Consider the following 19,491-nt stretch of genomic DNA (forward strand, 5'->3'; position numbering starts at 1 on the left):
AACACCAACGAGGAAGACATGCTGACAGCGAATAGTTAGCTTTCTGGCAGCGGAGGGCCGAGTTGCTTTCGTCAGGCAGAACCTCAAGAGGAACTCAGAGTACACGAGAAGCTTTATGTGTTTCAACACGAAACACCAACATGTCCTCAGCTTTGTATGTCGGCCTTCTCCTTGTTTGCCTTCAAAAAAGCGTTGGTAAGTTATTTTGCTGCTTAATGCTTAAAGCTGTTAATACATTTCACTACGACGCCAACACAGCGGTAAATTAGTGACATGGATACATTTATAAAATACAAATAACTGCAGAGTGGTGGATGTGTAAGTACTACATGATGACAAAACTGCATTCATTTCGAGCAGCTACATCCTGTTCAATAGCTACATCCCATTTGAGTCTGATAATCAGCTTCATTTTTGATGAGGAAGTAAACAAACTGTTGCAATCTTTAGGCAGTTAGAGTTAACATCTGCCAACATTCAGGCCCAATTGCAGAATCTGGCAACAACTAGAATACACGCCCCAAAAATGTTGTCTACACAGGGATGACCGTGTGTAAAAAGAGAAAGCAAGTTTTACAGTTTTGTCGGGCCAAAGCATATCACAAGAAAACAAGTGTCTCTTTGTATTGAAGTGTTTAGCTACAAAGTCAAGGAAGTATATAAACTAACCAGTGGTTTTAAAGCTGCTCAACTAAACATAGATGACAGAATTGTACCTTGTAATATGGTGAAACACCATATCCTGTCTGCATAAAGCTAAATTGGTGGATTTTTTTGATTATAACATCTAGATACTCTATCAGTTAAATATAAATCATCTTAACACCTGCAGCTTCATGAAAACCTGTGCCAGAGAGAATTAGTGTTTGGCAGGGATATGCCTGATGGCTGAGGTCAAGTCATCACTTTTGTTTTTCTTTTATCTGTTGATAATTTCTTCGATTAATCGATTATTAATCAGACCCTATACATTGATATTTTTGAGGGTTTAAAAGTCAATTCATGGCTGCTGGGAACCATCTTTCTTCTTAACAAAGAAGAAACCTGCCTTTGCAGTGGATGGAGAAGGTCGAATGAGTCCTCCAGCCAGCGTCTGCTGGATGTATTGTTCCATGACCTCCTTTTCGGGTTTAGATTGTACAGTTTAGGTTGTACAGTCTGCTGGAGGGAAGTGTGTGATCAGGAAGGAGTGTAATGGCACAATCATAGGGTCGGTGAGGAGGTAATGTAAGGGCCTTGTCTTTACTAAACACTTCCCTCAGGTCGTGGTAAACTGGAGGAACATGGGATATGTCCTGGGGTTTGGAAGGAGGTGAGTGCTAGAAACCTGGAGACAATGAATGCTCCAACCCATCACTATGCCGCATCTCCTAACGACGTGGAGATTGTGGAGTTGCACCCAAGTTGACGTAGAACCAGGGGAGAGTGGGGTGTGGTGAACCATAAATTGGATGATTTCTTGGTGATTGCCGGAGGTGATCGGAATAATGGGTAGGGTTTGGTGAGTGATTCTAGCTAAAGTTCGGCGCATAATTCTGCGTTTTCAGGGGCCCGCAATCGCAAGAGCCATTCCGGGCCCCTTACGTGCGTCGCCCAATTTTTCTGCAAAGTGAGTGGGAAAAAAAGGCCAAAGCAAGTGTCAGTGCAGCAGTGCCTATCCAGCGGGCATTTGAGAACTGCAGGAAGTTTGCTAGATACAGTCCATAGTCTACATCACGGGTTTTCAACCGGGGGTCCGCGGCCCCCTGGTGGTCCGCGACGGCATTGCAGGGGGTCCGCGAAATTCGCTTTGATATTTCAACACATTTCCAGATTACTCTTGAATATCGTGAAAAAGATCTAAAGTAAGAAAAATATGTCTAAAATAATATAAAGGTGACGAGGGGAACCTTGATGCGGCTTGGGGCTAGAATCTGACAGTAGTTTTCCCCTGTGCATGCTGGTTAAAGGTAGATGTAGAAGAGCGGTTGAGCTAGGTAGAAAAACTCTCAGGAGGTCGTTTGTATGATGGGGATTATTATTTTCCCAAAAAGAAGGCCCAAAAGGGCAGAATTAATAATGAAAATATTAAATAAAACAAAAGAGCGAAAAACAAAAACTTTGTAATAAGAAAAATAAATTGGCATAATAGCAAAAACAATTAATTGCAATAACACTCAACTTTACCACGTTCGCTGGTTGAGAAACAATTTCTTAGGAGAGCTCTAAGACTAACGTCTATCCAGAAGCAGTTCTCCCGATAGAATGAATAGACACGCTTAAATCGGGCCTAAGCACGCCCCTACAATTGGCACAAACCATTATTGTTATTGATCACCGTTACTTTAACGTTCTCGCAACATGTCAGCTACATGTCTGTACATTTAAGTCATGAACGTTATATATTGATGTACATATGGTTCTGAGATGCAGTACAAGCACAAACTGCATTTTAATTTTGTTTTCAATTCTTAGGCACTGAAAGTCCACCGTTTTTTTTTTTTCTAGATTTGTTTGAGGTTTTTAAATAAAACCAACATGGAAAACCAAATGTTAAAACTTCCTTCTATCCACATGCATGCATGCACACACACATACATAGTCACACGTAATCACATACCTGCAGCTCCTATTTTCAGAATAAAAATGAACAAATAAACTAAAAGGTCAACACAGTGTTTTTCATTAACTACTTTGTAACTACTGCAAAGTCATTGACAAATTGTTCCAATATGGAAATCAGTATGTCATTGATAACAAATTCAGAAGATATAACATTTTCAATCATGTCGTGAAAAATAAAAAGCACAATATTTACACATTTTAGAAACAGGAACCAGTAAATGTGTTGCCTTTTTGTGTCTGTTCACTTCTGAATTTGTTTTATTTTTTGACAGAAATTAACTGTATTGCTGTAACAACTTTGGCAGCAGTTGGACCAGAGCTGGCCCCACCACGGGACCTGATCATGATCACTTTGAACACCAATTATGCATTAAGCTGGGACTGGGACCGGGACCAGAGTCACGCAGACAGTCATGCTGTCACCTTTACCACACAATATGTTGGGTGAGTCTTACTCACACATACACACTGTACATCAGTTATCGCCAACCCGTTGATCGCGATCTACCGGTCGATCTCCCAGTCTTCACTGTCTATCCCCAAACTCTCTGGACTCACTGGCTGTCGTCGCGCCGCGTTTCAGCTGTGTGTCGGTTGTCTGTTTAAAAAGTTTTTTAAAAAGAACGGAAGATGCACGGCTTCAAACTGGGTAGTAAAGGTTTTTATTTGAGTACAAGGGTCTTCCTTCATACAAGGCAATAATCATATTTGTTGCCATATTCAAATCAAAGCCTATATGTTAAAACTTTGTGCTGCAGAAGCAGCTCCTCTACAGATCATGATGTGGAACTGAGAAGCGACATATTGTACATTGTAAATATGAATTGATATTAATTTGAATATTGTGTATTGAATAGAAAATTTGCACAACTGCCTCTCTTTGTATATATTTATTTCTTGTGGTAGATCTCGGCTTACGTTTGGAATTAAAAGGTGATCTTAGGCTCGAAAAGGTTGGTGACCACTGCTGTACATCAAATATAAAGAAGAGATACAGCAATTATCAGCCAAGAAACAAGTTGGTTGTGACTAGCTTGATCTCAAATAATGTTGGTCGGTAATGCCAGTATTGTAGTTCTTCAAGCCAAGAAAATGGTGTAACTGCAATCAGTGTTGTTATGGTTAAGAGTCTGAATGTGTGATAAAGTTCTGCTTAATAGTTTATAGCTGTATCATAAATATGATTTACTCTTTACACGCTCATTACATCCAACATGAATGTTAGTAGATTCAAGGCCGATGTATGCGACTCCGAGTCCATTACGAGCGGGGGACAGATGGATCGGACAAACTCTTTTTCATTTATGATTCTCTGAAGGCTGTGGGTGCTGAAAACTATTCACCGCCTGAACAGTAGGTGGCGCAACTTTTTTCTTTGTCGAAGACGACCTTAGAGAAGCCTACCTCGTGACATGTTTATATGTAGAAGAAGTCCACGTTTATTTATATACCTGCTCCCGGTTTCCTCACACACAGTGAACGATGGCAAGTTGGCAACTAACAGACAAAGGCTGTTGATGGAGCTGGGGCTGCTTGACATGGAAGAGGACTTGCTTGGCACGAGCTTATAGAATCGTAGTTGACTCTGAACACGCGTAGAAAGACAGTTTTGGCTGAAATAAAGTGGCACCCAGCGGGTTAAAATGTTTATGTTATCGTTTCTTAACGTAGCGGTTACCCGGTCTTGTTTCCGAACTGCTAATTCAGTGTCATGATAGCCGTGGAATTAAAGTCGTGACAACGGGTTTTTGCGCTGTTACCACCGCAGTTAGCATGGTGGCTAGCAAGCTAACGCCGTTATGAAAGGGCATTATAACCGTATGTGTCCTTACCCACATGCCGTTAGTGCTCTAACCAGCCACCGTCAGCCGGACAACTCACACTTGTCAAATTAATCGTAGAATCGTAGTTGTGTTAGGGTTAATTGTGCTATAGGGAATGAAACAGGAAGTTGGAGGTTCGAAAATGTGAGATTCCGGAATTGATGTCGTTCGGAAATGCTGTCGTTAGCGGACCAATCACAGCCGAGGTCTATCCCTAGGCTCTCCGAAATGCCAACGGATAGTTAGAAAAATCAGAAGGCTCGGAGAGGGTGTTCCACGGCGGCGAAGCCGTTCCCATGTGTCTGTCAAAATGGAGTAGCATATATCGGCCTTAACTGTGATAAAAGCGCTTCACGACGACATTGGTACAAAACAGTATCACATAACCTAAGTTAATGTTTCTTTGTAGAAATGTTTTTGTAAAGCAGTTGGATGGACTCAATAGTAGGGATGCACCGATATGGGAATTCTTGGCCGATACCGATGTTTAAAACAATAATCTAGCCGATCACCGGTAACGATGTTTGTTTATTTTATTTTTGTTGTTATTCATTCACCCTTTTGTGCCATAAAATAATTAAATCATTATTTAAAAAGCACTATTTTAAATTATTTCACCTCTTTATCACTCTTTTCTTTTAATGAGCACAAATTCAGATTTATGTAACAATCTTTGGTTTAACTAAACTTTATTTATCGGAGACATATTATGCCAATTTTATCACAGTTGATATGGTTCCTTGGGGTCTTAATGAAATGTCTGTAACATATTTTGGTCAAAATACCACAAGGATAATTTAAAACAGCACCCTTTTTACCCTGTCTAAAACAGCCCTCCTCAGATTGACCTGTTTTGAGAGCCAATAGTTACTCCCGCCGTTTACCCGCGCTTCATTGAAATTCTTCACTTTGACATTCAGAGCACTGGGCAGAAATCACATCGCGTCAACACCCACCTTGGGCCTTCGCAATGCTTTGTTTGAATTAAACAGTCGGATTCCCCTGGTCCGCACCAGTTCTAAGTCAGATGCTAGGCGCCAGCCGAGGCGCCGCACCGAAGGAGGCCCCCCCGCGGAACGGAGGGTAAACAAGGCGAAAATCTGCCACTACCGATGTACAGCCGATACATTGGTGCACCACTACTCAATAGTCATAATTTTTTTAATAATTAATTTCACTAGATAATGCTTTCAAATAACTGAGGAATTTTGTTCAAGTTTTCCTTCAGCATTTCACTTAAACTTGTTCCAGTGGCTGCAAAAACAAGGTGAGCTGTGAGTTACTCTGCATCATATCAAGACTAACATTAGCTTTCAGAGCTATGAATAAATGAAAGAAGAAAGGAGTAAAGGTGAAAGGTCCAGACGGTTATTCAGAGAGCAGGGACCGGAGTCAGAACAGGAGGAGCTGGAGAAGGGAAATGGAGAATAGTATGAGGATCAGGTAAAAAGGGCTTAATGCGATATAGCAAACACAAGTACCGATAAAGTCTTGAAGCGTAGCAACACTAACTGGTAGCAGAGACTATGATCTGGCAGATGAGGTGCAGCTGATGAGGCTCTGTTCTGACTCACCCACACAGGGAGAACAACTCCGGGAATGGTAGCAGGTTAGTAGTACCCAGAACAAGAGGTAGAGGGCATGGTAGAAGAAGTGCGAGGGGCAGATGTAACAATTTATACACTGCTCAAAAAATTTAAATGAACACTTTGAAAACACATCAGATCTCATTGTGAAAAAAAGTATGTTGGATATTTATACTGATATGGACAGTTTAATGTTTTAGGAACAAAAGGATGCCACATCTTTGATGGAAATAAAAGTTTTCAGCCTACAGAGGGCTCAATTTTATAGACACCCCGAAAATCATAGTGAAAAAGTGATGTGGCAGGCTTGTCCATTTTGCCAAAATTCAATTTCTGCAACTCAAAATGCTTCTCAATATCTTGTGTGGCCCCCACGTGCTTGTATGCATGCTTGACAACGTCAGGGCATGCTCCTAATGAGACAACAGATGGTGTCTGTGGGATGTCCTCCCAGATCTGTCTAAGGGCATCAGTGAGCTCCTGTAAAGTCTGAGGAGCAACCTGGCGGCGTCTGATGGACTGAAACATAATGTCCCAGAGGTGTTCTATCGGGTTTAGGTCAGGTGATCGTGAGGGCCATTCAATTGCATCCATTTCTTCATCCTCCAGGTACTGCCTGCATACCCTTGCCACATGAGGCCGGGCATTATCGTGCATCAGGAGGAACCCAGGACCTACTGCACCAGCGTAGGGTCTGACCATGGGTTCAAGGATTTCATCCCGATACCTAATGCCAGTAAGACTGCCGTTCTCTAGCCTGTAGAGGTCTGTGCGTCCCTCCATGGATATGCCTCCCCAGACCATCACTGACCCACCACCAAACCGGTCATGCTGAACGATGTTGCAGGCAGCATAGCGTTCTCCTTGGCTTCTCCAGACCCTTTCACGTCTATCACAGGTGCTCAGGGTGAACCTGCTTTCATCTGTGAAAAGCACAGGGCGCCAGTGGCGGACATGCCAATTCTGGTGTTCTATAGCAAATGCCAATCGAGCTCCACGGTGCTGGGCAGTGAGCACAGGGCACACTACAGGACGTCGCGCCCTGAGGCCACCCTCATGAAGTCTGTTTCTGACTGTTTGGGCAGAGAAATTCACACCAGTGGCCTGCTGGAGGTCATTCTGTAGGGCTCGGGCAGTGCTCAACCTGTTCCTCCTTGCACAAAGCAGCAGATATCGGTCCTGCTGATGGGCTGAGGACCTTCTACGGCCCTGTCCAGCTCTCCTAGACTAACTGCCTGTCTCCTGGAATCTCCTCCATGTTCTGGAGATTATGCTGGGAGACACATCAAATCTCCTTGCAACGGCACGCATGGATGTGCCATCCTGGAAGAGTTGGAAAATCTGTGCAACTTCTGTAGGGTTAAGAAATCGCCTCATGCTCCCAGTAGAGATAATGACTCTAGCTAAAGCCAACACTAACGTAAAACCAGTCGAAGTGATCAAGAGGGAGAAACTTGAAATGGCCTCCACATGCAAAACCACTCCTATTTTGGGGGTCGTCTCATTGTTGCCCCTCTAGTGCACCTGTTGTTAATTCCATCAACACCAATGCAGCTAAAACTGATTAACAACCCCCTCTGCTACTTAACTGACCAGCTAATTATCAAAAAAGTGCAATTGAATTCATGCCATACCCTGATAAAAAAGTGTTCCTTTAATTTGTTTGAGCAGTGTATATATAATCTATCGAATTCCTCCGGTCTGTCCTTATATTTAAATATGTTGGATTTTTTTCCGTTTTTTTTTCTTTTCCGCAAACAAGAGAAAGAGTTTCATGAACAAAGGAGACCATGTGTCTCAGCCCTGGAACGTGATCAAGCCAACGTCATTTCTGATTTTTTTCTAATAAAGGACGTCTACCTCAAAATGGCTAGTGTTTTAAGTTACCATAAATTATGCCTAAATGTGTGTTTTCTAATCTCCTCAGGAAGTATAAGCTGGAGTCGAAGAAGACGAGTCCAAACTGGTCCACAGCCTGTGAGGAGAAGTCACACAGGTCATGTGATCTTACAATGCTCGGCCTGCACTACCTGGGGATCTATATGCTTCGGGTTCGGGCCAATGCAGATAGGCATCACTCCAAATGGGTGCAGTTGGAATTCTGCCCTGATAAAGATGGTAAGAGAGAAGGGATGAAATGAAGACAAGTGAATGAAGAGGGGAATGAGAGAATGAAACACTTCCCTTAAATGTTTTGGCAGCTTACAGGAAAGAGTGTAAGGCAGCATGTAACCTTGGATAGTAAACCACAGACCATCAAAATTAAAAAAACATTATTTGCTAGACAGAGAAGATATAACCACAAAGAGATGTTGATAGAGCCATGCACCACATTTCTTAGAACGGAGCCTTGGTGTGTTGTCAACAGTCTCAAAACACGCCAAACTATCAAAACAACAGTGTAGAGTTCAGTGGTAATCATGCAAGGAGTCTAGGTAAAGTCTGTTCATTGTGGGTGTTGGATAGTACCTCAGTAAAAGCACTGTAAGCAATTAATATTTTGTATGCATTTAGCAAGTTAAGAGCAATGTATTTTCTTTAGTTTAAATTGGTATTGTTCTTTATGGTATTCTGCTAACTTTTATCTAGTATTGGAATTATTTACAAACTTCATTGAGCATTTGTTTACTGATATAAATAATCAGTGGAAATTGAAAAACAGTGTGGTACCAGTTGTATTCTAAAGATATGAAAATCTGCCTACTTACTGCTATGGAGTATATTTTCATGTCTATTTTTCATTTACTCCCATTTGCACTAGAACCCACCAGGGTTGCACCTGAAAGAATAAGGTTAATTATGGATTGGAAATGGATTAAATTATTGAAATTACCAGTTAATTGTATAATTATTAGTTGTTTCAATGCTTATCACCCTACATTTCTGTGGTTAGAATTTATAAAAGAGGTACCATTTTTTTATGCATTTATTTTTAAATTAATAAATACTTTGTTTGTGCTTTGAGGAAAGAACACACAGTATGACAAACCTTAATCTATTCACTCCTGGGTCTTATCCTGTGTTTCAGCTGCTCTGGGCCCTCCTGACAAAGTGGACCTTGTACCTGCTGGAAGTGACCTCGATGTTTTCATCTCTGAACCATTGACAAGCATCAACACCTCCATGAAGGAACATCTTTCCCAAATGTACTACAACATCCTCTACTGGGAACATTCTGAAGACTCAAAGGTAGGCAGCTCATCCTTCTGACCTACACCCATGTGAACAATATTCGGTCTTGTCTTTGTGGCCACTGGCACATGCTAATACCACTATTTCATCATATTTCAAGTAATTTATCTGCCTGATCATACAAATTTAAATAATTATTGTAAAGGAGAATTAGGAAACAAAAAATTAAAAATTAACATTCACTTTGGTTCACACAACGCAGGATTTAAACTGACAGAATAACCACAAATGTAAAGCATGCATAAAATGTATGATAATGGAGAAAAGTATAATTTAAATTCATCATATTTGTGTGTGCACAAACGTCTATTGCATCATATTTTATTTATGAGCATCTGAAATCAAAACTTAAGTTTGCCAGAACTCAATTAGTTTAATCTGCACGCTGTGGTTTTGTAAAACATGTCAGAAGTAGAATCTCACTTGTCGACATGTTTGTTGAGTACTAAGTATCTTATATATCAACCCTGCATTTATCATGACCTAATCTAGTTTTCTGTGTTTCTTATTAACCCACCATAAGGAGCAGATAGCAAAAACAAAGCCAATTATAAATCAAACAACTAGGGGATTATCTTTAATACAGACCTGCCTGCCTCAAATAACAGCATGTAACCTTTTTCACTTTAGGTAAAGAAAGGCCCTGTACACTGTTTAAGGAAGTACTTTAATAAAGTACCCAGCTGCACCAAAAAAAGTATAATTATGTAGAGCTCTGGAAAAAAAACAATAGTTTATTTTATTTACCCTTTCCATTTTCTTTTCAGTCCCTAAAGACACATAGTGAAACCCCTGAGAGTGCAGCAGCCACATAAACAAGTATTACCTTCAAACATTCATGTTAGCGGAGTCCCTGTTTTCTGTGTTTGTAATGTATTTTCATTTGAGTGTTGGTTTATTGATTTTGATTTGTACTCTTCACGCGTAGCAGAGATGTTTCCTGTCTGTGCTTAGCGTACAACATGAGAACGAGTGACTTGACTTCATGTCTGGTGCTGTTATTTCCTGATAGCTCCTTTCGCATCAAATTATTTAGCAGGTGTGTCTTAAAACTGGTTTGACAAGGAGAAACCATATCATTACAGTGCATTCTAAAATAACCCATCACTTGCTCAGATCTGAAGAGTTGGTCAGATCATTTGCTTTAAGGACAGATTGCATGCAAAATATAATACAATGGAAGCTTCAGTCTCTAATTTAGGAGAAGATTGTTATTTGAATCATCAAATTTAATCATTTATTTGTGGGAAATTGTTGTTTCAAAGCCAGTTTGTCTGGACACGATAAAATAAAAAAATTGCTTGGTGATGATTGGCTATAAAAGGGTAGACTTTTTAGATCTGGGTAGAGGTCATTTTAAGTTAACCCTAACCCTGTAATAAAATGTAGGGCTAAATACAAATATACCATCATCCCAATATCATCCCTATATGTGTTGCACAAAACTGCTTGTCTGCCATAAATGTTATTCCATGTGCCATGCATTCATGCTCTGCATGTCAATACAGTATATTTGGCCATCAGATGGAGCCCCTACTGCCCTAGATAATTCAGTTCAATTCAATTTTATTTTGTTTGTATATCGCCAAATCATAATATACATTATCTCAAGGAACGTTACAAAGAAGGTCAAGACCTTCAAATTGAAAAAGAAGCCAAACAGTTCCCACAATGAGCAAGCACTTTAGTGAGTGTGGAGAGAAAAAACTCCTTCATTAACTTGAAGAAACCTCTAGCAGAACCAGACTGAGTGTGGGCAGCCATCTGCCTGCTGGTTTGGGTGAGCAGGGAAAAATGAGGAGAAGAGGAGAGCTGGGTGGAAAAGAGGGGAGAGCGAGAGAGGAGAGAGAGACCAGGAACACTTGTGTACCATCAGGTTTCATCAGACTTGTGATTAGCTATGATGAAAACAATAAGAGTGTAAAGATGCTATTGATTATTAATGATAACAGCAACAATTCATAAAATAATTAATTAATAATTGAAATTATTATTGTTAATAATATTAATATTTAATAATTGTTTTCCTGCAGCTCTGGAGTCAGAGATACCTGCAAAGAGAGAAAGAGACTGTAGGGAGAAAAGACACATAGACGCATAAGTAAATGTGGTGGGGGGCAGTCTAGACCTATAGCAGCATAACTAAGGGATGGTTCATGACTTACCTGATCCAGCCCTAACTATATAGGCTTTATCAAAATGGAAAGTTTTAAGTTTAACCTTAAATGTAGAGATGGTGTCTGCCTCCCGAGCCCAGAGTGGGAGCTGGTTCCACAGGAGAGGAGCCTGGTAGCTGAAGGCTCTACCTCCCATTCAACTCTTACTGATTCTAGGAACCACAAGATAACCTATATTTTGGGAGTGAAGTGATCTATTTGGATAATATGATGTAATGGCTTTTTTGATATATCAATGGGCTTGATTGTTTAGGGCTTTATATTTGAGGAGCAGGATCTTGAATAATATTCAGAATTTTACAGGAAGCTAATGCAGACAAGCTAAGACAGGAGTTATATGATCTCTCCTTCTAGTTCCTTTCAGCACTCGTGCTGCAGCATTTTGTACCAACTGGAGGCTTTTCACAGACTTACTGTGACATCCAGATTATAAATAATTACAGTAATCAAGTCTAGAGGTAAATACATGGACGAGTTTCTCAGCATCCTTCTAAGACAAGATGTCCTAACTTTCACAATATTGGTCAGTTGGAAGAAAGCTGTCCTAGAGTCAAATTACATGTCCTGGTCCAATATAACTCCAAGGTTCCTCAAAGTGGAGCTAGGGGCCACAATTATACCATCCAAGTTCACTTTCTGGTCAGACAGTGTTTCTCTGAGATGTTAAGGGCCAGTTACAGGCTGTGATGTTCTTCAGAATCAGAATCAGCTCTATTGGCCAGGGTGTGACATCCTCTGTCCTTAACCCTCAGCAAGAGTAAGGAAAAACTACTAAAAACCCTTTTTAACAGGGTAAAAACATATATGAACATGAAAAACACAAAAACACTTTGAATGAAATGGTGAAATAGTGCAATGGTTTATGCAGAGGGCAAATATGCTTCAATAAATATGGAAAGATGTCACAGGATACTTTATATACATGAGGTAGGTGGAATATATATATATTAAATTTTTCTGCAGACCTGACTGAATAGAGAATTTCAAGCTGCCTCGTCTCCTGACAAAATTCTAGTACATTTGAAATTGCTAGTGAACATGTTTTCCCCAGACCAAATTGATGTCTATAAGTTTTTTCAATAAAACCATGTTGTTGGAATTGGAAATAATGCAATTTCAAAATAGGCTACTCAGTGTATGTGTACTATGTTGGCAGTAAAACCAAAGCAGAGAGACTTTAACACCATATACTTAAACATTTGTTTATTTATCATAAGTCATATCATCTTCCCAATATTCAAAAACATTGTTGCATATCACATGTTTTCACAATTTTGTGCAGCCTTTTAAAAATGTGTTCAGCTTATCAAATTTACACCTGGTATTAATCCTTGTCAGCAGTGTCCACATTTAGATCTGGTAGGAATCTGATAGCACTTTCAAGCTCATGTTACATCTTCTTCTTGTTTGTGCTGCTCCAAAAAAAGATCAAGAAGAAAAACAGAAGATGCTGGCCATCAGTGCTGCTACATTATTAGATTTTCTTGCTTTTCACGTACCGACACCAACTCAGCTTACGTCTCTGACCCTCGACAGTTTAAACGTCTGTTTGTTGGAAATTACCTCCACAATATCACAACGCAACAAGCACTCACACACACAAACCGTGTGGTCGGCCACATCTGTAAACTGTAAGACTGGTTTAAAACAACAGAATTTGTTGACTTAGACAGGGCTCCAGACTAAGTTTTTTACATTGGTGGATTTAGGTGCACCAGCACATACTTAAGGTGCACCTACAATATTATATTGCAATTATACCCTTTCAAAGAGCAATGAACTTTAAATCCTTAGGAATATTCAGTCCAACATTTGAATTACAATTAGAATGTTCGAAATTTCCTAAATAAATAAAACAAACAAAATAAACCACACACAACCAAAATAATAAATATAATTGACTATCTGGCTATGTTAACAGCTCAGTAAAGAGGGTGGGATGGTTATTATTTGGATGAGCTTCTAAGTCATGTATTGCATTAGGTTAGTATGTCAGCGTTTCTTCTAGGAACTTGTGTGTGTGTGTCTGCTGGTCTTTGTCACTCTTCACACACACACACACACCGACAATCACATTTATTTAGTTATTAATCGATGTCATATCATGAATCCGGATGGTTCCTGTCCCTAACACTGATATCCTGGCTAAGCTTCTCGTGTTGTGTGTGTTACGTGTGCACTAAATGTTCATGTGTTTAAATAACAAATACTCATAATAACACAACGTTGGTACTGTTCAGATCCTAATAACTTGTGATTAGTGTTGGTGTTAAAGTGTAAAATGAGCACAGGTCAGCAGGAGTATGGAGGGAGGACACCGAGTCATGAGACTCTGATGAGATAAATTATATCAATTTCATAGAAATAATAAAAATCATCACTTCAGTACGTACAAGAGCGCCATTACGGGATCAAATAATGTATAAAAGTGATCTTTGTGGTTGATTTTCATCTACCAGAGGAATATTTTTTGAAATTTCTTTGACCTCATTTTCTATCACCTCCTTCCAGACATCACATGAAAGATCCTAGTGTTGTTGTGTCATGGCCAAATTTAATTAAAGCGTAATGTTTGATTAACCTGTCCCATGTGTCCCTCAGGCCTTAAGAACCCAGACGTTAAGCAGCGAGGCCAAATTGGTGACTTTGCCTGGCCTAAAGGCTTGGACGTTGTACTGTGTGAGCATCCAGTCATGCAACAACTTCTACAACAAGAGCAGTAGCTTCACTTCGCCCCAGTGTATGCAGACTGAAGGTAACTGATCAACACACTCTCTAATAGACCAAGGGGGACTGAACTACTGAATCAATCTGTTGATATGAGTGATTAAGAATGTATGTTCAGGGTCACTGCTAGCCATTTGGGTGCCGAATTTACTATTACTTTGACAAAACTTCAAACTGTCCATAATCACAGCATTTGTCAGGGGTAAAACAAGTAAAAACACAACGGTGACAAAGGACACAAATGTTTCAGTGGGATATCAGGCTCACATGCATATTTAGCATTTCAAACAAATTTACAATTAACTTTGATCAGAGATACAACCAACTTTTCTGTAACTGGATTATAATGAAATGCCTGTGATAATATAGGCCATAATGTTGAAGAGTGTCCCTATTTAAAACCAGTCTGACATTTAGACAGGACACATTTTAATGGGTCTATGGCTGGGTAATATAATAACCCATACAAAAAAACATTCTGTGAAAAAGAGCGAAGAAGTCAATAGTATTCACCATTACGTCACAAACCAACATGGCTACGTGCAGAGCCCCCTATCTCACAATGGAGGAACAGCTGGTCTGTTTATAGCTGTTAAAAGAGAAATGTCCACTGTGTGTCTGTGTTGATGAGCTGCTGCATCACATTGAGCCATTCATAACCCATGGAGGGACCCACAGCTAGCAGATAGGGCACGCAGTAGGGAAAAGGGCTTGACTCAAATGTTTCAAAATGGTACAATAACAAATGAGTAAATTCCGTAAAAAGTTGATCATAATTGTGGTGCCCAGTCTGGAACTTGGTGCCCTAAGCACAGTGCAGATGCACGTGGTGGGAGCGGCGGCCCATTGTGTCATCGGTTGGTTGACAGCCTGTCCAGCCTGTTCGTGACGTCATTGCGGTAAGCGTGCTGCGTCATTTCCTGTTTTCTTGCCACTGGTGGTGGTCGCTCTGTGAATTAGCTCCGCTGCTAAACACAGCTGTTTCTCTGTAGCACTACGGCTAAAATCACCGGTCTGTAGTTAAACACTCGCACATACCAAACCTTACTCTATCGTGCTTAGTGATTCTGTGTTCTGTCTGAGCTCACCCTCATAGCTCTATAGCAGCGATGTCTTCTCTCTTTCCCTGTTGCTCCGAGTGTCTCATGTTTACTTACTCCTCTGCCTCCCTTAACAGTAGTGGTACATGTAATAAATGTAGTGTGCGATGGAGGCGAGGCTTAGCGACTTAGAAGCTCGGCTCCGCAGCCTAGAAACTCCGTTAGCTGTAGTTAGCCGGCTCCCGCTAGCCGCAGAGTCTTGTTGTTGTTTAGCACGTAGCTTAGCCTTAATGAGCAGCCGGGAGCCCAGGGCAGCTGGGTGACGACCCGGAGGGGGCATAGTGCTAGACTTAAAAAGCCCACGATTAAATAGCCACCAGCTCAGGTTTCAAATAGATTCGCTCCACTCAGCGAGGCACCCGCTGATAAACAAACTCTGATTATTGGCGACTCGGTTCTGAGAAACGTCAGGTTAGCGACACCAGCGACTATAGTTAATTGTATCCTAGGGGCCAGATCCGGCGACATCGAATCTAAAGGTAATGGCTAAAACTAAAAAAGGTAAATACAATAAAATCATAATTCACGTCGGCAGCAACGACTCCCGGCTTCGTATGTCGGAGATCACTAAAGTGAATGTTGAGTCCGTGTGTGCTTTTGCTAAGACGATGTCGGACAAAGTAGTTTTCTCTGGCCCGCTCCCTAATACAACAGATGATGACATGTTTAGCCGCATGTTGTCTTTTAACCGCTGGCTGTCGAAGTGGTGTCCTGTAAACGGTGTGGGCTTTATAGATAATTGGCAAACTTTTTTGAGAAAACCTGGTCTTGTTATGAGAGACGGCGTTCATCCCACTTGGGATGGAGCAGCTCTCTTATCTAGGAATATTACTCAGTCTATAACATGACAACCCATAGTTGGGACCAGGAAGCAGAGCTGCAGTGCTAAACACTTCTCTGCGCTCCCTCTGGATCAGTCACACAACCCCATAGAGATTGTGTCTGTTCACCGTCCGATTAAATTATTGAAATTAAACAAAAACAGAGCGAGAACTCCACTCAAAAATCTAATACAAATTAAAACAACCTCTGAAACAACACAGGAAACCCAGACTTTTAAATGTGGTCATTTAAACATTAGATCACTGTCAAAAAAGGCTCTTTTAGTTAATGAAATAGTCTCCGGTTACAACATAGTGTTGCGGGTGGAAATCAAATGCAGGAGTCGTCGTTCTCAAGTTAAAATTAAGCAGGTTTATTCAGAGGTCACAGGTCAGGAAACTGCGGTGTCCAGCAAATGAGCATGCATGGACCACTGATCCTACCCAGTAAGCTGCACAGGAAAAATGGCGCTTAGACAGAGTGCGCACATAGGTTATATATTAATATATTGGGCGTGACAGGGGTTCTTCTTGGATTGGTCAAAACTAGATGGAGGCCGCTGCATCTAGACGGGGCAGTGCCTCATCCTCTTGGAATGTCGCGTGATGAGGATACTGTACGTGCACGCCATTGGGAAAATTCAACCGACCAGGTGTCCCACTACTGTGGCCTTGGCAAACAGGGAGTTTGCTACAGCGTGACGGACACAGCCTCACCTCCCCCTGCTGTTGGTCCTACACTCTGTGCTACAGAGTGTGATGGTATGTGTATCTGACCACACGTTAAAGTGTGTGTATGTCAATAAATCCCCCTTTCCACACCTGATAGGTGTGGACAACACGGGGAAGGCAAAGGGCAGAAAAGGGCAAGGCAGAAAAACAAACCCAACTAAATACTCCAAAAATAACAAACGTCAAAACATAGCTGTGATTATAAGAATCACAGCCAGCAAAACAAATATATCAAAACAAACAATCCAACTTAAGATAAAAACGTCAAACTATAGCTGTGATTAAAAGAATCACAGGCAGCAAAACAAAAGTCTCAAAACAAACCTGACTGTAAACATTCGGAACAAACTGAACCCAAACAATGTCATACTGACTTTGCACCAGAAGAGACAGCTCCTGGAGCTCTGTTTGATGTCTAATGCAGCTAAGGAAATTATGCTTTAATACAGAACGAGAAATGAGAACAGGTGAAATATTCATTATTAACACTAAGCAGCAACAGTTATTAAAATCATTTGTATGAAGCATAATATCTAGCTAAAACTGTTCCTAGCTTTATTGCTTAAGAGTTCAATCAGACACAGACTATAGTTAAAAGTTTGAAATCCCTCCAGACCCTCTTTTAATTCCCCTTTAGGGTGTGACCACTTACTGGGGAGTTCATGTACCCCTCAACCTTCATCCCATCCAGTGCAAACACGTCCTCATACATCATCATCATCGTCGCGTCGTCATCTCCATCGTCCTCAGCTTCCTCAGCTTCCTCAGCTTCAGCCTCACAGCATCAGCTTCCCCATCCCCAGTTCAGCATCCACAGAACAGCTGGGGATGAGGCACGGTTTCCTTCATCAGAGCCGTGGCGATCTATTCAGCAATTTCAGAGTCTACAGCCATGTCATGTCATGGTGCGTAGAGGTGGAGAGGGCACTGGTCACCCAGCCACCAGGGGCAGTTTGGAAAAAAATTATTTTAAGAACTTCCTATAGTAGTGCACACACATAACCCTCTCCTGCCAGTAGCAGATCCACATCAGATCCACATCGTTTCTGTGTGACCACACAGGGTACAGGACTAAGCTGTTCAGATATCAGCTTCTGTCAGATCTGCTCCAGGAATAAAATTGTCAAGAATTGTCAGTGAGGCTTTTTCAATTTTAAGAGTCAGTGATCTGGATCTCAGCCTTGTAAAGATCCTTTCGTGGAATTGATACTCGCCTACAGGACAGGTGTTTAAGCTTGCACTGTACAAGCCAGGCGCAGGGTGTAGTCGGTCAGGGTGGAGGAGGTGGAGTTGACACCGGATGGGAGTGGATTGTGAAGACATGAAGCCCAGATCCCAGAGTTTGAAAGGAAAACAAACAGAAAAGTGATTAATTTACTGCGATGCGTAATTGAGATTAAAATAGATTATATAAGCTTATAATTGAAAAGAAACAAACAAAATAATCGAAACAAAACATACATACCCTCCTTTTGTGGTCAACAATTTCAATAAAACTTTTGAGGAGTGGTCGGCCAAATCAGTGGACATTAAAAATAAAATTAAACACGTGGCATAAGAGTGACAGAAATCTTTGGCATTTCATAAAATATTAAATGATCAACAAGCTGGATTTCAATAAGCAGCAGATATGACAGCGTTTGAGTATTTGAGTTCAAACCATTTTCCAAAATTCATTTAATGCTTCTGTACGATAATTCAGAAGCTTTGACGTCAAACTGTCCTGTAATAAAACAGGAATCACATACCAAGGACAAATGTGTGAGAGATTAGATTCAATCAAACGTTTCAGAGTTGTCAGCTGAAACAGAACAAAACAATTTAAAAGTTATTCTGCCACAATTTTCTTCATGATAAAATAAAAACAATAAGTAGACACCTTTCAAATTAAGAGCATAAGATGTTAAGATAACGTATAAAACAAAAATAAAAACCCGTCTTCCCTGAATTTAAAAGTTAAAGGGTCCCAAAGAAATTAAACTATAATTATAGATATGGCATACAAATAAGTGTGTAAACAGAGGGGCTTGTATTATGGTTTCTACATTTCATTTAAGATGAAACAGGCTATGAGTTAAAGTGTATTTGACCTCTGACCTTTAACTGGATTTTAATTTATTCGTCTTCCCAATGGTGAAACATATTTATTTTAGGTCTCCAGAGTCTAACAAGAGAAGGTGAATCAAATTTTAGTTTAAATTCCAACTGTAAATAGATTTAACTTGTCTTGCCTATTGAATTTTAAATGGATGCTTTGGATGTGGAATAAAAGCAACTGCAGGTTAAACTGAAAAAATATTTAATTCTAGGCAGCACAGAATTTAGTTTAAAGTTAAGTTAGAATTTCTCATCCTGATATGATTGATTCGGTTTATACAAAAACACATTATTCAGCTCTAAGAAAATAAAAGTCTATAAAACAGCATTTTAACAACCAAAGAGAAGAGCTAGATTTCCCTTCTCATCAAACCTGAGCATCGCAGAACAGATCAGCTGTTATCTAACTTTCACTGGGCTCATTGCATCGGAGCAGCAACTTCTCCAGACTAAAAATAAAAAAAAACATTGTTATCTCATTCTCACAAGGCCACAGTTGCGGATGAAACTTTTGTATGGGTGTAAGTGGCTTAAATATAATACAAACAGAGAAAGAAAAGATAAAACATTGCACATTAACTGTAATTAGAGATGGGCTTTAAAAGGACACCTTAATGTGATGTAGTGAATCA

At 40.4% G+C, this 19,491-nt stretch overlaps 1 protein-coding gene across 1 annotated transcript in view; it reads left to right on the forward strand.

The window, feature by feature from the left end:
* LOC128456510 (interferon alpha/beta receptor 1b) overlaps positions 1–19,491 on the forward strand; it is a 30,342-nt gene continuing 10,851 nt past the window's right edge. The window contains exons 1-5 of the mRNA XM_053440710.1: positions 1–195; positions 2,877–3,048; positions 7,941–8,131; positions 9,042–9,202; positions 13,984–14,137. Coding sequence (XP_053296685.1) covers positions 141–195; positions 2,877–3,048; positions 7,941–8,131; positions 9,042–9,202; positions 13,984–14,137 — 733 coding nt within the window. The 5' untranslated portion in view covers positions 1–140. The remainder of the gene's footprint in view (positions 196–2,876; positions 3,049–7,940; positions 8,132–9,041; positions 9,203–13,983; positions 14,138–19,491) is intronic.

The sequence above is a fragment of the Pleuronectes platessa genome, chromosome 14, assembly GCF_947347685.1.
Source record: "Pleuronectes platessa chromosome 14, fPlePla1.1, whole genome shotgun sequence".
NCBI lineage: Eukaryota > Metazoa > Chordata > Actinopteri > Pleuronectiformes > Pleuronectidae > Pleuronectes > Pleuronectes platessa.